We start from the raw sequence: 14,999 nt of genomic DNA on the forward strand, positions 1-14,999 counted from the left end.
GGCGCTCCCGATCCGTAATTCTGATCGCCTCCGGCGGTCAGAATTAACAAGGAAGGCCGCAATGAGCAGCCTTCCTTGTTTCGCTTACCTCGTCGCCATAGCGACGAGCGGAGTGACGTCATGGACGTCAGCCGCCTCCGATCCAGCCCTTAGCGCTGGCCGGAACTGTTTGTTCTGGCTACGCTGGGCTCGGGCGGCTGGGGGGACCCTCTTTCGCCGCTGCTCGCGGCGATCAGGTAGCACACGCGGCTGGCAAAGTGCCGGCTGCGTGTGCTGCTTTTTATTTCATTAAAATCGGCCCAGCAGGGCCTGAGCGGCACCCTCTGGCGGTAATGGACGAGCTGAGCTCGTCCATACCGCTAAGGTGGTTAAGGGAACCTGAAGTGAGTAAAGTTATTTGAAATAAACACATAATGTAGCTGCAAATGAATATTACATACTAACCTCACCGTCCATTCCTCTTAGAAGCTCACCATTTTCCTCTTACAGTGATCCCTTCCAGTTCTGACAAGAGTTTGTCGGAACTGAAATATACCAGCAGCTGTCAGTTACAACTGAATGTGCAAAGTAATGTCCATGTTTCCCTATGGGGCAAGTGGGTGATATTACAGTTAAACAGTGTGCTGACCAGGAAGTAATGGGGTAATGGCCATTTTTTTAATGGAGGACAGAGAATTCTATTGATAACCGTGGACAAATGGGATGCAGGAGAGGAGAAAGAGATTGAGGAGTAGACTACACAGGAGGCAAGTATGACCTGCGTATGGTTATTTTGACTTTTTAATTTCAGTTCATGTTCTCTTTAACTCTGCAGTTATTTTAAGGATTGAAGAGTTAACTTAAAGACAGAAGAATTAACTTTAGGTTTGCCTGAGGTAAAATGTTTCCTGAATACTACATGCCTCATTACCATGGTGATCGCCATAGAAAACGTTATAAAAGACAGGAGATGAGCTTAGTGAATTGAGGCCATTGTTCTAGAGATCATTCCTTTCCATTGAGACTGCTCCAAAACACACACACACACACACACACACCTCTAGTGAGGTTTCCCCGTCCTCTGCCTGGCAGCGAGCAGTCTCTCTCTGCTGTACTATGCACTCTATCAGATAGTAAGGGACACCATGGTATCCTCTGACAACCACAGGACACTTGGAGGTACCGCCTACAGCAAGATGAATTCTGATTGGTTATGCTGCAGATACAGGAAGGCTTCTCTGTAACTCTTTGTTGTATTTATTCTACATCAGGAATATGATGACATCATTTCCATCAATCATCCAGCATGTTACTGAGAAGGCTGCAGGCCAGTCTCTGGCAGTTGCTGAGTGCAGACCCCTCCCACATTTTGCAAATCATCACAGCCCCACCCCTTCCCATCAAACACTGACATAATCCTGGATGCCGGGACACTGGACCGTTTCAATTTGCTCCGTCACAGGACTGTGCTGAACGGCAGTTCTGGAGCCTGAGGGCAGGGCAGCAGCTGGGGGTCCAGTCATGTGATCGCATGGGGTCTTGTGCTGATGGGGGGAGGCGGGTACCTAAATTACTGGCATGTTTCTGGGCTGGGGGGGGGGATCCTTAGAAAGATATCCTGCAAACCTGGTTGTAAGTTATTACACATGACGGGCACTGGAGAGTCCACCCTGCATTCATCAGCTGACCTGTGTCATATCAGACCATAGTGAGGGTTGCTGAAAGGTCATATCAGTTCATAGTGAAAATCACAGAGGTAAGTTTGTAATCACATGACTGTAGTTGTAACATCTACAGGTAGAGGGAAGCCTGGGTTAGATCAGATCATAGTGATGGGTACAGAGATGTTTATGTGAATTAGTGGGCTGTGTGATTGTAGTTAGAACATCTGGAACTAGAGAGAAGCCTGAAATAACACATCATAGTGAGAAGTATGTGAATTTGTGGCTGTGTGATTGCAATTAAGAGCATATGGAAGTAGAGGGAAGCATGGGACATAATAGATCATAGTGAGAGATGTGTAAATAGCCTTGGACATATCAGATCTCAGTGAGAGGTGTGTGAATTAGTGGCTGTGTAATTGCAGTTAGAGCATCTGGAACTAGAGGGATGCTTGAGCCATATCAGATCAAAGTGAGAGATGTGCAATTTCAGTTGTAGCATATGCAGGTTGAAGCCTGAGACATATCAGATCGTAGTGTGGGGTGCTGAAAGATGTATGAGAATTAGTGGATGTGTGATTGCAGTAGCAGAATCTGCAGCTAGAGGGAACCCTGTGTCGTATCAGATCATAGAGGTGTGTGGATGATGGCTTGGTCTGCGGTAAACAATGCTGTTCCTCTCAATGGCAGGCCAGGTCTGCATTAATATTTCTCGATAATGTCCAGCCCAGGAGCCGCTCAGTATTGGAGACCTCTAGTGGCTGAGGGGTGGTGAAATCTCAGGATCTGGGTGAAGAGAGGGGAGTCATGCTGGGAAGCAGTCAGTCTCCATCAGTTGATAAAGTTCTACTGGTTCCGGGAAGTCCATCTCTATCTACAATATAGAGTTCCGTGTGTAGTGCAGGGGGTTCCAGGAGCCGCAGAAGGTCGGACGCGCAGTCTGTGGGGGTCAGAGGGATTCCTGGTTGCTGATCAGGTACTCTTCCGCCCTCCGGTGAGACTCCAGCGCTCGGATGGTGTAAATGTCCTGCGGAAGGTCTGATTTCTTGCACAGAATCTTCTTCTCCTGGGCAGAGCTGTGCAGCACCTGGTGGAAACAAGAAAACGCCATTTAGAGCTATCTGAGGTGTCCAATCTGTTATTCTACAGTTACTATCTAGCGGAGAAACCTGTGATTGGCTGAGGTGTCCTAAAGGAACAGTCAGGCAAAAAAAAAAAAGTTTCACTTACCTGGGGCTTCTACCAGCCCCATGCAGCCATCCTGGGCCCTCATAGTCACTCACTGCTGCTCCTTTCCCCATCCACCAGCTAGTTTTGTTTTTGCCGACCTCGGGGTTGGCGGGCCACGTGTACATTTGCACGCATTCCTGCTGGTGCATGAACATTAACACATACATTTTTACGCGTTAGTGGTGCAACGGGACCGGAGCAGCAGTGAGTGACTACAAGGGGACACAGGATGGCTGCATGGGGCAGGTAGCAGCCCCAGGTAAGTGACAGGCAAAAAAAAAAAAAATTGTGTCACTTACCTGGGGCTGCTACCTGCCCCATGCAGCCATCATGTGTCCCCGTGTAGTCACTCACTGCTGCTCCGGTCCCGTTGCACCACTAACGCGTAAAAATGTATGTGTTAATGTTCATGCACCAGCAGGAATGCGTGCAAATGTACACGTGGCCCGCCAACCCCGAGGTCGGCAAAAACAAAACTAGCTGGTGGATGGGGAAAGGAGCAGCAGTGAGTGACTATGAGGGCCCAGGATGGCTGCATGGGGCTGGTAGAAGCCCCAGGTAAGTGAAACTTTTTTTTTTGCCTGACTGTTCCTTTAAGGAGGCCATACACTAGTTGATGTGGGCATCAGTCAGATTCCTCTCCAATCATCAGAGAGGGATCCATTTGCTCGAATCCCTCCATACAGATTTACAATAAATGTTTAGAATGTGGGCGCATGCCCCCCCTTGTGGTATTGGGGCAGCTCTTACCCATTCACAGGGCAGTTCCAGAATCTTCTTCTCCAGCTGCACTTCCTCTCGCCGCGCCGAAGTCCGGGGCCACTTGTGTGACGTAACTATACAGGGCAAACACTTGGGGGCGCCATTGTACTTGACATGACTACTAGAGGCCTCTAGTGGTCGACTTTTTTTTTTACATTAGTTACATCACACAGGCACCTGGTGACTGAGGAAGTCGTCACCGCTAGCGACGCCTCGCCGGTCAACCATTTCGGGCTGAAAATCAGTTGATTGGAAGTCGCTGGTGGCATCGATTTCTAGCCTATTCAATCAATCGGATCGATATCAATACAAAAAAACAATAATATACTGTATATACACACATACACAGTTAGGTCCATAAATATTTGGACAGAGGCTCATTTAGGTTCTGTACTTTACCACAATGAATTTTAAATGAAAAAACTCAGATGCAGTTGAAGTGCAGAGATTCATCGTTAATTCAGTGGGGTGAACAAAATAATTGCATAAAAATTGAGGCAACTAAAGCATTTTTTTTATCACAATCCCTTCATTTCAGGGGCTCAAAAGTAATTGGACATTGACTCAAAGGCTATTTCATGGGCAGTTGTGGGCAAAGTCCATTTTTTATGTCATTATCAATTAAAGAGGCACTTTGCGAAAAAGTGTGAAATTTAAAAAATCATACTTACACCTCAATATAAGATGTTCATTCATCCCAGAGTAAAGGAAATCCTTTTGTTTTTTTTAACTTATGTAGCTGCCACTTACTGTCCGCATTATGATCCACCCAATTCTGAACCTCTTGTTGAGGTACTGAGGTTTTGGACTAGTCCATTTCCTCATGGTGGATTCTTAGGACTTCTTTTATTTTCAAAAGCACTCCTTGAATTTGCATATCCAAAGCATACCACATCATCTGTAAAGCACAATGGAGGCAGTATGATGGCTTGGACGTGCATGGCTGCCAGTTGCACTTGGACACTACTGTTTATTGATGATGTGACACAGGACAGAAGCAGCTAAATTAATTCTGATATGTTCTGAGACATACTGTCTGCTCAAATCCAGCTAAATGCAGTCAAATTGATTGAGCGGCATTTCATGATACAGATGGACAATGACCCACAACATACAGCCAAAGCAACTCAGGAGTTTATTAAAGCAAATAAGTTGAAAATTCTTGAATGGCCTAGTCAGTCACCTGATCTTAACCCCATTCAGCATGCCTTACACTTGTTGAAGACTAAACTTTGGACAGAAAGGCCTCCAACAGTTACTGAAAGCCGCTGCAGTAAAGGCCTGGAAGAGCATGAAAAAGGAGGAAACTCAGCATCTGGTGATGCCTAGGAGTTCAAGACTTCAGGCTGTCATTGCCAGAAAATGGGTCTCAACCAGGTATTAGAAATGAACATTTCCAGTTATTTAATATGTTCCATTATGTTTCAGCCCCTGAAAAAAAGGGATTGTGTTAGAAAATGCTTTAGTTGCCCCACGTTTTTATGCAATTGTTTTGTTCACTTACTGAATTAAAGCTGAAAGTCTACACTTCATCTGCATCTGAGTGGTTTCATTAAAAAATTGTGGTTATGTACAAAAATCAGAAAAGAAAAAAAGAAAATTGTCTGTCCAAATATTTATGACATAACTGTGTATATCTATCTAACTAGACTAGTGTATGGCCACCTTTATTGTGGTCACATTGCTGATCTATTAACGTGATAAAGTCTAATCTAAAACTACATATACTCATTCAAATACAGATGTTCCTGGGGCAATAGCTATGGCCACAACTCTCAGCTGCAGCCAAGCCACACATACTGTTGCTATGTGGAGAGGAGGAGGGATTGTGGCACGGTACACAAATTAGCAGCTTCTGGAGGGCTGGGTAAAGAGCAAGAAGCTGCTCTATTTGCTCTATCATGTGCCGTGCCACGCCATTGTTCCACCTCACCTCCCCATGGCAACAGTATGCTTTGTTTGGCTGCAGCTGTGGGATATTTGAATTCCCTAGGGCACATGCCTGTACACTTCTAGATCCTCGGGCAAGATGGCTCCCAATGCCTCCACGCTTTCAGTGTGGTGTGTGTACAAGGCTTAAACAGCAAAAGCGGCTTTCTCTAAGTAAAGTGGAATAGAGAATGCAGTAAAAAGGAGTCAGCTGGTCTCCTCTGCAATGACAGCTGAAAAGCCACATTCACTCTGGTCTCCTCCCCTGGCATTGACAGCGGAAAAGCTGCCTTTACTCTAGTCTCTAATGTAGTTGTCCCTCCTCCCCCCTCCATAGTAACAGGGCATGTCGCCAGCCTGTATAATCCATGCTGTCGACCCTTCCTACACAACAACAGTTGCATACATTTTCTGATGTCATAGTAACACCCATCTTTTGTTTTGGATAAGAGACATTCTGACAACCAGGCAGGTATTATACTATGGAATACTCATGGTGTGTAGCGTGGCTAGCGCTCAACATTCTCGTTTGCAGATGTGATAAATAAAAACTCTTACAACAGGAAGTGGAGGATATCTGGTTGCTAAGGGAACAGGGAAGGGAGATATTTAGCTGCTATGGGAAGGGAGAGGGATTGATTGAAGGGCACTAGTAATAGGTGGATAACGACGGACATACAGTAGATGGACAGAAGGTGTGTGAGTTGAGGAGGGGGGGTCACAATGTGCTTTGGGAGGGTGTCAGTCTCACCTTGCCTCGCTCCTGCTTGAATGGCCACGTGGTATAGCGCCAGCCACACTGATTAGTGCACAGGTGGGTGGGCATGAGCAGAATTTGCTGTTTGTGCTTGCGCACCCAAACGTGCATACGCATGAAAATGTGTGCCAAACCAATCAGCCTTCATCTACAGAAAAAGGCAACCTGCCCTGAGCCTTGGTGCCAATTCCTCTGTCATCTTTGGTACTAGTTACTGAGTCCAGTACTTCTATTCTGTTTGACCTCTAAGCCTGACTCGGCTTGTTTGACTACTCTTGGTCTGCATCCCTTGGTATTGACCCAGCCTGTTATCCTGTTCCTGTCTGCCGCCTGCCCCGACCCAGATTGTTTGTTGCTAAAAATTGTTTTCTACCTGGACTGAATTGGCTTGATTACTCGTTTAAAATTCTTGCAGCCTGCAATCTGACCTGGACCTTCCTGATTGATTTTCTGGAGAACGCAGTAAATTTCAGCTGTTTAAAAGTGCCTACCTGCTATTTATCTGTCTGCAACCCAGGAGCTATGCTAATGAAGTAGTCCTCATAGCTACCGTTGTCTCTCTTCTCCAGGGGGAACCTCAGGCATGGGCCTTGCGGATCGTGGAACAGGGGCATGCTGTGACTAAAAGCCTTAACCCTCTATTCAGAGCATTAGCCAATCACCTGTATGATGATCCTGGAAGAGCTGCCTCTGCAGAAAATGTGCTTTGTTCCTTACACTAAGGCAAGCGGCTTGTAGAAGAATACATATCAGATTTCCACCACTGGGGATCTAACACACAGTGGAATGCCACAGTATCAGTTTTGCTTAAGCTTGTCAGAACCTCTGAAGGAAGAGTTGGCCAGAGTTGGTATTACAGAACTTTTACAGGACTCAATTTATCTGTCAATCCAGATTGATTGCCGGCTCAAAGATAGAAGATTAGAAGGATCTGGTTCATCTGCCACTCCCTAGGTTTTCTCAGGATCCAGCCTTCCATCCGAAGCATCATCCTCGTTAACCAGCAAGATATCTAACACCTATGAGCCAATTCAGTTAGGTCTGGCAAGACCTTCACTCTCCACTGAGGAGTGTAAGCAAGTCAGACCAGAAATCTTTGTCTGAATTGTGGGGCATCTGGTCACTTCTTGCCCTGTGAGATCACAAGGTAAGATGGACTACTCAGAGATTCTTCACATACCAAATACCTCTTCAGCCTCTCATGTACCCTTGTTCTTGTTGTTACAGGGCCCTAAAGGACCAGAAATTAAAGCCATCTTAGATTCAGGGGGCTTGCTCATGCTTTTTAGATTCCACTCTGGCCAGGCAGTTAGCACTGCCAAACCGTCCTAAGAAGCAAGCCCTATCCATTCAATTGGCGGATGGGTCACACATCAACTCTGTGCCTATCATGCAAGAAACCTTGCCTATTCTACTCTCCATTAATACAGAACATGAAGAATAACTCAGATTCTCCAATCTCCCCTGCCATTCTATACATGCCATGGCTACTGGCACACAACTTAAGCATTAACCAGACTACTGGTCAAGTTTCCTTTGACTCAATATTGTCCTTGATATTGCATTCCAAGCTATGGCCAGTAGTTCTGTTTAAATGCAGAGAAGAAGAATTGCCTTCCGGAGGTCTCTCAAAAAGGATACTCTTCCACCGCACCAGATTTATGATTGCCCTATTGAACTTTTGACTGGTGCTAAGATTGCTTTTGGTTGGCTTATATCCACACTCGTTCATGAACTGGCAGTTTTGAAAGACTAGATCAAAAAGAAAAAAAAAGAAGAAAAAAAAAAAGATTTATCAGGCCTTCCACGTCTCCAGCAGGGACAGATCTTCTTTGTAAATAAAAAAAATGAAATACTTTGACCTTGTATAGATTACCAGGCTCTCAACAAAGTTACAGTTACAAAATGCTAGCCATTGGCCACTTATTACGGACTTGTTTCAGAGACTTCGATCTGACAACGTCTTTTCCCAATTAGACCTTACAGGGGGTTACAATTTGGTCCGAATAAGGGAGGGTGATATTTTGAATACATTGTCATGCCATTCGGTTTGTGAAACGCACCAGTCACATTTCAGCATCTCGTCAACAATATATTCAGAGACTTTCTCGGTGTCTTCCTCATGGTCTATCTGGACGATATTCTGATTTTCCCAGCATCCTCGAAGAATAGTAAAACATGTAAAGAAAGTCCTAGGACAGCTACGTGTTCACGGCTTGTATTCAAAGGCAGAGAAATGTGACATTTGAGAAGAGCAACATACATCTTTTGAGTCTCAGCATCTCCCCTAAAGAAATCTCTACGGATCCCAATAAGGTTTCTACATTCTGGATTGACCAGCACCAATCAATATTAAAAAAAAAAAAAAAAAAAAAAGTGATTCAGAGGTTCATAGGTTTGCAAACGTTTTTACAGAAAGTTTATTAAAGAATTTTCCGCCATCATTGCTCCTATAACAACTCATAAAACATCATCAATCCTTCCAGTGGATTCCTGAAGCTCAATCGGCCTCTGATCTGCTTAAAAATAAATTCATCTGGGTTCCCATCTTGAAACATGCTGACCTCTAACTTTCTTTCACTGCGGAGGTAGATGCTTTTGAAACAGGTGTTGGAGAAATTTTGTCACAGCACTATATGAGGAGACTTTCTTCAGCCGAAAATAATTACAGCTTTGGAACCCGTGAGTTATTGGCCATCAAGTGTGCTTTGGAAGAATGGACGTACCTGCTAGAATATGCAAAACATCCTGTCCTGAATTATACAGATCATAAAAAACAAGAACATTTATGTACAGTTCTGCACCTTAATGCAAGACAAGCCAGGTAGGCGTTATTCTTTTCTCCATTTTCTTTTTCATTTTACTTATTGCCCAGGATCAAAGATGTGAAGCTGGATGCGCGGTTGTGCATGTATCCTGAGACAGACTCATTTAAATTATCTGGAACTAAATGATGCAGTACCATCTTGTCCACATAAAACTTCTTACTCTTACAGATTTATTTGATCAGATCAAACAAGCCTCTACATCTTTGCCTGTGCACCTGACCACTGACCTGGTTGGCAAAGATTCCTGCATAGACACCAAGTCTTCGGTCCAGAAGAAGCGTGTACCCTAGTTATGCAGTATCATCATAAGTATACGTTGGCAGGTCATTTTGGATTCTCTAAGACTCTGAAATTGGGGCAGAGAGGTTTCTGGTGGCCAAAAATAAATCCAAGGCGGTAAGAAGGGTTTCTTCATGTTGTATTTGTGCCACGGCAAACGTTCCTAGATTTTGCCCAATTCCTAGATTTTGTCAAGGAGGTCTTTTGAATCCTCTTCCCAGCCCTACCTGCCCTTGGGATAGGATATCCATGGACTTTTTGGTGGACCTACCACTTTCTCAGAGATTCTCAGCTAGCTTTGCCATTGTGGACACTTTCATTAAAAGATCTTGCTGCCATGACTGCGAGGATCTTCATAAGGAAATTGCCAGGTTACACAGAATCCCATCAGATATGGTTTTGGACAGAGGGGTGCAGTTTACATCCAGATTCTGAAAATAACTTTGTCCATTAAATTGAGAATGGTAACCGGAGGATAGCTAGATTTGGATCTGTAGTTTAGCACAAGCGGAAAGAACTAATCAAACTCTTGAACAGTATTTATAATACTTCTAGTCTGCTTCACAGGAGGATTGGTCCACACTTTTTACCCTTGCCCAATTTACATACAATAGTTCTATCCACTCATCCACCAATAGGACACCATTCTTTGCCAAATATGCCTTTCATTCCATTAAAATACTCTACTTCACTATTGAGTCCTCTCTTCCTGAGGTGCAAGAAAGAAAGACTTAACAACATAAAACCGAACTTTGAATTACTGCGACACAAGGCAAGTCATTTTGGTGCGCGCTCTTCCCCGCGCTGCCCCTGACCTGGGCGCCACCATAGACATAATGTTATCAAGTCTATGGCCACGCAGCAGTGTACTTTGGGTGCCAACGATGGCGGGACCCCCAATTACTTCTCCATCTGAGTTGCTACAGGGAATAGTAATTAAAGGCATCTGGAATTGAAGCGGCAGTAGGGAGAGCAGTCAATTGGCTCACCCTGCGCCAAAGTGACCAGGTGGCGAAATGCCATGTACGCATTGTGATGGAATCTTCTTCAGGCACAGAAAGCGTGCTAAGTTGGAAGCAGATAGAAAGAGCAGGTCAAGTCTAGATTTTAAACCTGGAGACTTGGTATTGCTATCAGATTGCCAATCTGAAACTTCACTGTGCCTTTAGGAAACTAGGATTTTGTTTTTCCCAGTTGTGAAGAAAATCAATCCTGTGGCTTTCAAGTTATCTTTCGGACTTCGACATACCAGGTGAAAATAAACTGATGAGAAAAACAATTGAATCTATCCTCCTCCTCCCAAAAATGGCTTTTACATATCCCACAGTTTCGTTTTAATTTTTACAACTAGGTTTTACTGTTTCATTGTCTCTGCTCAATGCCACCTTCATTGAAGTATGCCAGGGCTCAAATCTACGAATTATTGACCCTTGTTATCTCTTTTCTGCTCCAGGAAGCCATTTACTGACAGGAAAGTGTTTTATGGCTGTAATTACTCATCAGTGAGGGTTATGCTATAGTTTGACCCAGTCCAACCCGGACAGAAACTGTCACTTGCATACCTGATGTTTAACTCTTTCAGGCAGAGAAAGAAAAAAGGAACACAGAATAGATATTTGTGTGCTTCTCACTGTACATACACATGTCTATATCATTATGTTACATGTCACCTCGGTTGTCCTTTAAGGGTACACCCAGTCTTCCATGTGTCAAGTTTTAAGGATTTTTTTTCCATACCCATTCAGTAGTAGAAAGACAGCACCCCCACAACTAATTATGGTGGACCTGAAGAATTTTAGGTCAATAAATTATTGGGCAGCAAATTTCAGGCAGGAAACTTAAAGAACCTTGTCAAATGGAAAGGCTTTGGAATGTAAGGGGACTCTTGGGAACCTGTCCAGAATACCAAGACTGGTAAAAGCTTTTTCACCAGACCCACTCTGAGAGCCCTACTACTGGTGGCATTAGGAGACGGCCCTTAAAAAGGGATGGAGTGGGGCAACGTCAAGTCTCACCTTGCCTCACTCCTGCTCCTCGCGGTATAGCGCACGCGCATGCCGCCAGTCACACCTTTATGCACACAGGTGGGAGCACGTGGTTGGCGCAGCTACGTGATGGGCGCACGTGGTTTGCTGTTTGAATTTGCATGCGTGTTTGCGCATGATTTGGTATGCGCACGAAGATGCATGAAAATATCGGCCACAGCAATCAGCCTTTACCTATAAAAGGCAACCTGCCCTGATGCCGATTCCTCTGTCGGCTTTGGTGCCAGTTACAGAGTCCAGTACTTTTATTCTGTTTGACCTCTGATCCTGACCAGACTTGTTTGACTGCTCTCGATTTGCATCCTTTAGTATTGGCCTGCTATCGTGTCCCTGTCTGTCACCTGCCCTAACCCGGGTTGTTTCTTGCACAAGAGCGATTGCTACCTTGACTGATTCTGCTTAATTACTTGTTTATTACTCTTGTAGCCTGCCTTCTGACAAAGACCTCCCTTGACTACGACTACTCTCCTCAACGTGTTGTCACCTATTCTCTCTTTCGAAGCGCTCTGGTAAAGACCCGTGGTCACTTAGATTCAGCGCTCTTGGTCGCCCTCACCTCAGTGGGTCAGTCAACAGGTGGATTACCAAACATAACAGAGGGACAGCCGGTGGTCACCTGCATAGCCTCCGTCTCCATCGTCTTCTTCAGGATCTGAATGTCCTCCGCGGTGGGCGTATCTGTCTCCATGGAGCAGATCAGACTGAGTGGCGGAGGAGTGTTATACATGGCGTACTGCAGAGCATGGCCAGGACACAAGAGGGGTATAGAGAAGGGAGGAAAGAAAGAAATTTGAATTGAAAACCAGGTGAAGGGGGCAGTTTACAGAGGACGAGATGGTAGTGGTAAAGTAAGGAAGAGCAAGCAAGAGATTGAGAGGGGGAGGTACAGAGAAAGAGTAAGTTTTAGATGGGAAAATTGAAAGATAGAGGTAAGAAGAAGGCAGAAAATAAGGAGGAGGCAAAAGATAAGTGTGAAGGCGGAGAGGGAAGGGCATGTAAGGTAAGGGCAAGGCATAAAGGTAAGTGAGAGGGAGAAGGTAAAGGAGCAACAGAAGGAGTGTGGTTGGGTGGGGGTTGTCAGAAGATGGGCAGAGAAAAAAAAGGATAGGACAGATAGAGAGAGAACCCCAGGCAAAGGGGTGGGGAAGAAAAGGAAGAAGGAAGTAAAGGATAGGGAGTGGAGAGAGAGGGGAAAAAAAAAGAGTTGGAGAAATGAAGAAAGAAAAAAAACAGTTTTTATAGAGAAGTCGACATCATAAATACACACAGCAGAATCTGGGGACAGAAGGGGGATGATCATCAGACATACATCAGAAACCTAATTTTCCTCCCACTGAAATAACTCGCATATTTCAATTTTAGGTGAATCTCAAAATGAGATAAACTCAGTATCAATATAGAACTCTACATATGTTGGGAGGAGCCAGGATTTCTGTGCAGCACACCCAGGAAGTTGTGCCTCCACCCACATAAGTTACAAACAAACATGACACCCTTCTGTCCCGCCCACCTGTGGGTTTAATCGTGCCATTTCCTCAATACGATTCCACATTTCAGCTCGTTCTCTTCCTCGCATCTTCACCCTAATGGACAAAAAAATGGTTTGAGTAAATTCTCCTCTGCCCACCACAACCCCCACCCCTGAACACAGGACAGGCAACCTACTCCTATAATAAGAAGGCAGGACTGTCATATGCACAGAGAGCAGCCGCCTTCCCCCATATACACAAAGCAGGACTTTCTGACCTCCCACTCCCCTCCCAAATACACAGGCCCGCCTCCCCCACACATATACACAGCAGGATGGTCGAACCTCTGTTTCTCTGCCTTGTATTGCTGCGTGCATTCATCAAATAACTTCTGGTTCATCTCCATAAACAGCTTCAGCGCATTATAGATCAGCCCATGTATGGTCCTGTAACATATCACATATACAGTATAAACATCTTCCCTATTACATATATGGCTCTCATAGTTCCCTCCCCTCATACAGGACCCATCAACTCACTTGTTCCAGTGGTTCTTGGAGTTACGGTAAAGGGACGGGAACATGATGGGCAGAATCTGGGCGGCATTGTCACTCATCAGGCTGAGGATGTACTCATTGTTCCAGTAATAGAGAGCTCGCTCTGCCACCTGCAGGGCACAAAGTGCATGACATGTGGGAGGAGCCAGATAATTCACAGTTTATACACAGCACTGCTAACTACTGTTTATATTGAACATGACAGAACACCCTGAAAACACACTTGCTCTGTAGGTTTATGGTAGTGTAAGAAGGTAGTGGTGGGGATTTAGTCTATTTGGTAATGATAGTCGGGGTGTCACGGCAAACAGCACAGCGCCAATTATTTTTAATCCAAAATCGATATGAAAAAGACAATATCTTTTTAAAGGGGCACTACAGCGAAAAACTGTAAAATTGAAAATATGTGCAAACATATACAAATAATATTAGTATACATATGCTAGTCCAAAACCTGTCACTTCTGTCAGATTTCTACTACCTACTGTAAGTGACAGCAACATAGGAGAAAAGTAATGTATGGCTCATTTTACTCTGAAAAAAAAATGTACTTCTTATTTGTATATGTTTGCACATATTTTAAATTTCACAGTTTTTCGCTGTAGTGCCCCTCTGAAGTTGGGACAGCCGTCACTCAGGTGTAGAAGTTTACCATCACCTGGAAACTATGACAATTAAATGCTGGGAGAAAGTGAGCAGTCTCCGACCTAGCAGTTAGAGACCGCTAACAGAGTACCCGGCAATGGAACGTGGGGACCGTAGGAGGAACGGGAAGGCTCTATAGGAACCAGAGAGTCTTACCTCTCCTTAGTTGAGTTTTGTTTTTTTATTTTATTTCTTTAGACCAGAGGTGCCCACACTTTTTCGGCTTGTGAGCTACTTTTAAAAATTAGCAAGTCAAAATGATTTACCTATGTACAATTTAAGAGCACAATTGTATATACAGAATAGAAAATATAGTGTGGTCGGGATCTACCATGAAGGCCTTGTGATCTACAGGTAGATCGCAATCTACCCAATGGGCACCCCTGCTTTAGACTTATGCTGGGCATATACGGGTCGATCCGGCGGCCGATTAGCCGCGGGATCGACTCCCGCCGCGACCCCGCGGATCGATTTCCGCTCGTCCCCATCGGCGCTTCTTACCAGCCGCTCGATTGCCCGCTATTGTCCGCTGGCGGGGAATCTATCCGGCAGGTCATCGGACCTGTTGGATATTATCAATCGAGCCATCAGCGGCTCGATTGATAAGGACAAGAGAGTCTGTGTATGCCCAGCATAAGAGCCAGTTTTCACTGTACGCGGTGCTATGTGGCTACATAGCCGCATCACACTTCGGCTGCACTGTAACCAATGCACGGCAATGGAACAGTTTCCATTGCGTACTGGTTTTGCGGAGTGGTGCGATCCGAGAAATTCGCGCACAGCCGCATCCGCCCACCGTCTCCTCCAATACACTTCCGCATCGGGAAATGCAGAAGTGACGCGTAGCTGCATCGGCTC

General features: G+C 45.0%; 1 protein-coding gene across 2 annotated transcripts in view; it reads right to left on the reverse strand.

The window, feature by feature from the left end:
- Nucleotides 1–753: 753 nt before the first annotated feature.
- PPP2R5D (protein phosphatase 2 regulatory subunit B'delta) overlaps nt 754–14,999 on the reverse strand; it is a 36,850-nt gene continuing 22,604 nt past the window's right edge. Inside the window, exons 12-16 of one of the 2 annotated variants that reach the window (XM_068232615.1) lie at nt 13,479–13,606; nt 13,284–13,385; nt 12,981–13,053; nt 12,087–12,203; nt 754–2,727 (exon numbers count right to left, since the gene is read on the reverse strand). In XM_068232615.1, the coding sequence (XP_068088716.1) occupies nt 2,590–2,727; nt 12,087–12,203; nt 12,981–13,053; nt 13,284–13,385; nt 13,479–13,606 (558 nt within the window). In that variant the 3' untranslated portion in view covers nt 754–2,589. The remainder of the gene's footprint in view (nt 2,728–12,086; nt 12,204–12,980; nt 13,054–13,283; nt 13,386–13,478; nt 13,607–14,999) is intronic. The other variant, XM_068232616.1, reaches the window with a different exon arrangement.

This window comes from Hyperolius riggenbachi, chromosome 4 (genome assembly GCF_040937935.1).
Source record: "Hyperolius riggenbachi isolate aHypRig1 chromosome 4, aHypRig1.pri, whole genome shotgun sequence".
NCBI lineage: Eukaryota > Metazoa > Chordata > Amphibia > Anura > Hyperoliidae > Hyperolius > Hyperolius riggenbachi.